The sequence below is a fragment of the Microtus pennsylvanicus genome, chromosome 2 (assembly GCF_037038515.1).
Source record: "Microtus pennsylvanicus isolate mMicPen1 chromosome 2, mMicPen1.hap1, whole genome shotgun sequence".
In the NCBI taxonomy this organism is placed as follows: Eukaryota; Metazoa; Chordata; class Mammalia; order Rodentia; family Cricetidae; genus Microtus; species Microtus pennsylvanicus.
This window is the reverse complement of record NC_134580.1, coordinates 132,198,979-132,205,116: the sequence shown is the minus strand read 5'-3', so window position 1 is coordinate 132,205,116 and position 6,138 is coordinate 132,198,979. Positions and strand designations below refer to the sequence as shown.

General features: G+C 46.1%; 1 protein-coding gene across 1 annotated transcript in view; it reads left to right on the top strand.

Annotated features, from left to right (window-relative positions):
• The first annotated feature begins 534 nt into the window (after positions 1-534).
• The window catches only part of LOC142845152 (protein NDRG3-like), a 32,867-nt gene continuing 27,263 nt past the window's right edge, over positions 535-6,138 (top strand). Inside the window, exons 1-3 of the mRNA XM_075963912.1 lie at positions 535-635; positions 2,495-2,615; positions 5,228-5,290. Of these exons, the coding sequence (XP_075820027.1) occupies positions 2,533-2,615; positions 5,228-5,290 (146 nt within the window). The 5' untranslated portion in view covers positions 535-635; positions 2,495-2,532. The remainder of the gene's footprint in view (positions 636-2,494; positions 2,616-5,227; positions 5,291-6,138) is intronic.

The window sequence follows — 6,138 nt, the reverse complement described above, 5'->3', positions numbered from 1 at the left end:
GGATATCTATTTGCTAAGGACTCACAGTGTCCCCTTATGGTACCTACGTCTGTTAGCTAAGGGCTCACAGTATCCCATTAAGGTACCTGCCAGCATCTACGAGAGAAGGAGGACACTGAACCAGCAGCAGGTGGATTCTAATAATGTATTCTCACACTACTGAATTAATCTTCAGCCAGACGTGTGTTTTTAGGCTTTCAAGCCTCTGCTTTTTTTCCCCCCAGAAAGAATTTGATGTTTCTATTTCCTTAACTTTGTACTCCCAGGTATTTCCTGGCTCCTAATCCAACTTGCTGATCTCTTTCCCACGGCCAAATTGCAAATTTATTCTCAACAGATATTTCCTGGACTCATAAGTGAATCTTTCAGAGGAAAAGTGAGTCTTTTTCTGTGTATCTCTTTCTTTTTTTCTAGTCTACCTAGATAGAAGGATTAGAAAGTAGAAAGAAATTAGAAAGTATAACAGCATCTCTCTGGTGAGCTAATGGTTCATGAAGCCTTTCTAAGACCTTACATTGTCTTGTTATAGGAACATGACATAGAAACACTCCATGGTATAGTCCACGTCACCATAAAGGGCTCACCACAGGAAAATAGACCGGTTATCCTGACATACCATGACATCGGGCTTAACCGTATGTATTGGTTTTGCACTTTTCCCTTTTATAAATAAAAAATATTTATTTGTACTTCATGTGCATGAGTGTTTGCCTGTGTGTATCTATGTGCACTACATGCATGCAGTACCTGTGGAGACCAGAACAGGATGTTGGATCCTCCAGAACTGGAGTTACAGGTGATTGTGAACCATCATATGAGGGCTGAAATTGAATTTAGGTTCTCTGTAAGAGCAATAAGTGCTCCTAACCACTGACCATCTCTTCAGCCCCCATCAGGTTCCCGTTTTAGCATGTATAATCTTTATATTAAAGAATGCAATAATAGCATTCTAGTAAGACAGACACATCCCTCCCCTGTCTTATCACACACACACAATGTTTTTATTAATGGCAGGTTAACATTCTGAGAGTACAAACAGGGTCGAATATGTTGGGGGAACTGAAGTTACATTTTACATTTGTGTCATGTCTTCAGAAGAATAGATTATCTGAAAAACTGAATAAGAAATTAGAACTGAGGTCAGATATATATATATATATGGAGAGAGAGAGATTGAGATACATCTCTCTTTCTACATAGCATAGCCCTGGCTGTCCTAGAGCTCACTATGTGGACCAGATCACCATGTAGACCAGATTCACAAAGATCTGCCTGATTCTCCTGAAATTAAAGGTGTACACCATCATGCCTAGCACTGAAATCTGTTTGTTTTTTTTTTTTTCGAGACAGGGTTTCTCTGTAGCTTTTGGTGCCTGTCCCGGAACTAGCTCTTGTAGACCAGGCTGGCCTCGAACTTCCAGAGATCCACCTGCCTCTGCTTCCCAAGTGCTGGAATTAAAGGTGTGCGCCACCACCACCCGGCGAAATCTGATTTTTTTTAATTCATGTCCCTGGTTAGAAAATCCCTGAGTTTAAGGGTTTTGAATACAGTAGTAAAAGTATTCTTCCTACAGACTTTTCTACTTGGCATAGGTTGAACATCCCTAATCCAATAACTCAGAATCAGAAATGCTATAAATTTGAAACTGAGTGTTGACAGAGAACACATAGACCCAATGAAGAACCAACAGCACTACATATGTGTAATGTGTGTGCATGTACAGGGTCAGTCCCCACATCTCAAAACAGCAATTAGTTTAAAATTACTTCAGGTGATGGGTATTAGGGATATGTAAAACTAAGTCTATTTTATTTCATGCTAATCTTTAGGCCATTCCCTAAGATGTCTCTTTACATATCTACAAATATTTCCAAGGCTGAAATCCATGCCAAATCCACTACTTTTCAGAAGTAGCATTTCAGAAGTAGCTACTGAGTTAATAGTAGAGAATTAGGCTCTAGTCATGGGGATGGACTCTGCAAACATGTGTCTTGCCTGTTGCTCCGGCTTCTAGAGGTGGCCTGTGTTGAGTTGACAACCCAGGGCTGAGATTTAGCATGAGAGGAAAGAAATAAAGCAGCATCTCCTCCATGCACATAGCAGTTCTGACAAAGCCCTCAGTGGTGAACAGCAGCTGAGAATGTCTTCTAGACAGGGTCAGGGGAAGGTCAGTGTCTCCTCGTCAGGTGCATGAAAGACAGCATTGTGGGTAGGAGATTATTTTGTCCACCACCAGGAAACCCAGCAAACATCCACAAGGTGTTCCTACTCTGAACCCATGGTGTAGAGTTGAGAACCAATTGCTCTCCAGGCACAGAGGTGCCTCCTGTGGAGTCTTTCTTCAGCAGCCTGAGTGAGGCTGTGTGCAGACTCCTCACTTAAGTGGACTGGGGCTGAGAAGTGAGGGAAAGAGCAGGGACTCAGCATTGCTGAGCAGAGGAAAACTGGGGAGAGCTGGAGAGCTTGTGATCCATGGGTGTTCTCGTCTCATAGATAAATCCTGTTTCAACACCTTCTTCAACTTCGAGGATATGCAGGAGATCACCCAGCACTTTGCTGTCTGTCACGTGGATGCCCCAGGCCAGCAAGAAGGGGCCCCATCCTTCCCAACAGGGTAAGGCCACAGGGAAGACTTCTGGGAGGCTTGAGGCCAAAGAACAAATGGGTGGATGGTAGGGGCTCTTGGTGTGTTTCCCTCCCTGTGATGGTATCACACTTACAAGTGGTGCTGCTTGCCTGTCTTTCTGCCCCTGGTCTCAGAAGCCTGTGCGTAAGTGTGTTGAGGGCTGCTGTGTTTTCACATACCCAGGATTGCCACTGCATGGCCGGGACCTATGTACCTGTAGTCACAAGGCAGAATGTGTCTGGAGCTCCCACTTCTCACGGACTCCCATCTGTCCCGACTCCTTTGTTGTACACTTGTCACTTCTGTGTCTCTTCCTAAAGTGCCCGACACATAGGCAGAGCCCAGACTCCTCTGAACCTGCTCTGGGAGTGCCCTCCCATTGGAATTCCCACCTAGAGATGGATTTTGGACATCTGGGGGGACCATTTATTCTGACGCCATCTTGACAGGCAAGGGTACCATCTGACTGACCTTGGCACTCAACATCATGCTAAACTTGCTCTATAAATGTTGGCATCACAGATTCCCAAGGGAGCGCCTGCACCTGCATAGATCCCAGAAACCGTTAAATGCTCATGTTTGTTAGCGCACTCGATCCCTACAACCCTATAGGATCTGTGTCACTGTACAAATAAGTAGCCGGGCTGGGATTCGAACCCAAGAAGTCTTGTTACAGAATCTTCGTTCACTCTTTTCCAAGCTGTGGTGTCTCTCAGATAGGAGTTGTTATTCGCCCAGGTGATATCTACCAAGATTTTTTTCCTAATTTGTGCACAGGTGGTGTGAGAGCACTCCATTCCTTACCGTGTTCAGCAGAAGCAGATGAGTGCCTGTTGATTGTGGAGCAGAAGTCGTCAAACATGGGCGATTATTTAACATGCACACACACACACACACACACACACACACGCACGCACGCAGCTCACACACAATCAGTGTCATTTTAAAATATCCTGTCTCTCACTGACGCTGTCCTCTCTGTGACTCTCTCCTTCTCTTTCTCCTCTGGGGCAGCTCCTGGGCTTGCCTGGTGATTTTAGAATCAGTTCATATCATAATAAGCAGTTCATAAAATAAACATATTATCTTATACTTAAGTTAGTGGCTCTCAACCTGTGGATCATGACCCCTTTGGAGTCAAATGATCCTTTCAAGAGGTCGCATACTTGATACCCTGCATATCACATATTTGCATTATGATTTGCATTATGTAACAACAACAAAATTAAAGTTATGGACCAGGCGGTGGTGGCGCACGCCTTTAATCCCAGCAATTGGGAGGCAGAGGCAGGCGGATCTCTGTGAGTTCGAGACCAGCCTGGTCCACAGAGCTAGTTCCAGGACAGGCTCCAAAGCCACAGAGAAACCCTGTCTCGAAAAACAAAAACAAAAAAAAAATTAAAGTTATGAATTAGCAACAAAAATACTTTTATGGCTGGGTGGTGGTGGCATATGCCTTTAATCCCAGTACTTGGCAAGTAAAGACAGGCGGATCTCTGTGAATTCGTGGCTAGCCTGGTCTACAAGAGCTAGTTCCAGGATAGTTAGGGCGGTTACACAGAGAAACCCAGTCTCCGAAAACCAAACCAAACCAAACAAACAAACAAAAAAAATTATTTTATGGTTGGGGGTCACCAAACATGGGGAACTGTATTAATGTGTTGCAGCATTCGGAAGGTTGAGAACCGCCAGCCTAAATAAAATAAATGAGTGATGGAGGAAGGTCATTGGCTAATAAAGGAACTGCCTTGGCCCATTTTATTGGTTAGAACATAGGTAGGTGGAGTAAACAGAACAGAGTGCTGGGAGGAAGAGGAAGTGAGCTCAGACTCCACGGCTCTCCTCTCGGGAGCAGACGCCTCAGAGAGACGCCATGCTCCCCGCTCCCGGGAAGACGCAAGCTATGAAGCTCCGACCCAGGATGGACATAGGCTAGAATCTTCCCGGTAAGCACACCTAGGGGCGCTACACAGATGATTAGAAATGGGCTAAATTAACAAGTGAGAATTAGCCTAGAAGAAGCTAGATAGAAATGGGCTAAGCAAAGATTAAATGAATACAGTTTGTGTGTTGTTATTTCGGGCATAAGCTAGCCGAGCAGGCGGCTGGGGTGTTGGGGACGCAGCCCCGCCGCTCCTATTACAACAAAATGAGGATATTCTTGAGAACCCAAGTTTTATAATGGTGCATAGGCCCAGGAAAGTGATATTTCCTGTTACAGTTAACTTCCTAAATATGATTGGCAGACTGCAAGCTACTTCCTGAGTTGTCTCTTGCTGCTGGACATTCCTGAGCCTGGAAACGAATGTTAAGAGTTTGGAAATAGCACACAGTAGGCCATCTCGCCAGTTCTCTTCCTATAGCTTTCTCTGCTATAAGGGGTGTGGCCCCTCTTACTTCCTTCCTCACATGGCCGCCGTGGAGGATCATGGATCAGGCCACAGTTGTTTCCAGGCAACTATACCACACCCTTTGAGCCCTTGGTTAAAAGGAAAAGAAAAATCTCATGTTTCTCCAAGACATCTGGACTGGTTAAGGTTTCCTAGAGACTGGGAACTGTGGTTGCTTTCTAATTCAGAAGGCGTCCTTCTCGGTTTCAGGTATCAGTACCCCACCATGGATGAGCTGGCCACAATGCTGCCTCACATTCTTACGCAACTAAGGTGAGTCTGAACTATATCTTCCCGTGGCTCTGCTCATTGCTGCAAGTCACACCCAGGCTTCCACTCCAGATCAACAGATGCTCTGCCACTGAGGTGCTCATCCCCACCACTCTATAGGTGCTCTGCCTCTGCACTCCCCACCCCACCACTTAAAGATGGTCTGCTATTGGTCTATCCACTGAACTCCCCATCCCCCCACTGAGCTTCCCATCCCCCCGCATTGAGCTCCCCATGCCCACCACTGACCTCCCCAACCTCCCACAACTGAACTCCCCTTTTCCCCAACTGAATTTTCAATCACCCCATTGAGCTCCCCATCCTCCCATTGAGTTCTCCCATCCCCCCACTGACCTCCCTACCCCCCACTGAGCTCTCCATTCCCCCACTGAGCTTCCCATTCCCCCATTGAGTTCCCATCCTCCCCACTGAGCTCCCCACCCCCACCACTTGGTTCTTGGTTTCCATCTTCCTCATGTGTGTGTGTGTGTGTGTGTGTGTGTGTGTGTGTGTGTGTGTCCCTGCAACTGCAATTTAACGAGCAAAACAAAAAAGTCACTGTTTATTGACCTTAGTTAGGAGATTGGCTGCTGGATAAACAATCACAATAAGATGCCTTAAACAAAGTGGGGCTGGGGTGGAGCTCAGTGACAGAGCCCAGCAAGAGATTGCTCCTTAGCCCTCAATGACAGAGCCCAGCAAGAGATTGCTCCTTAGCCCTCAATGACAGAGCCCAGCAAGAGATTGCTCCTTAGCCCTCAATGACAGAGCCCAGCAAGAGATTGCTCCTTAGCCCTCAGTGACAGAGCCCAGCAAGAGATTGCTCCTTAGCCCTCAGTGACAGAGCCCAG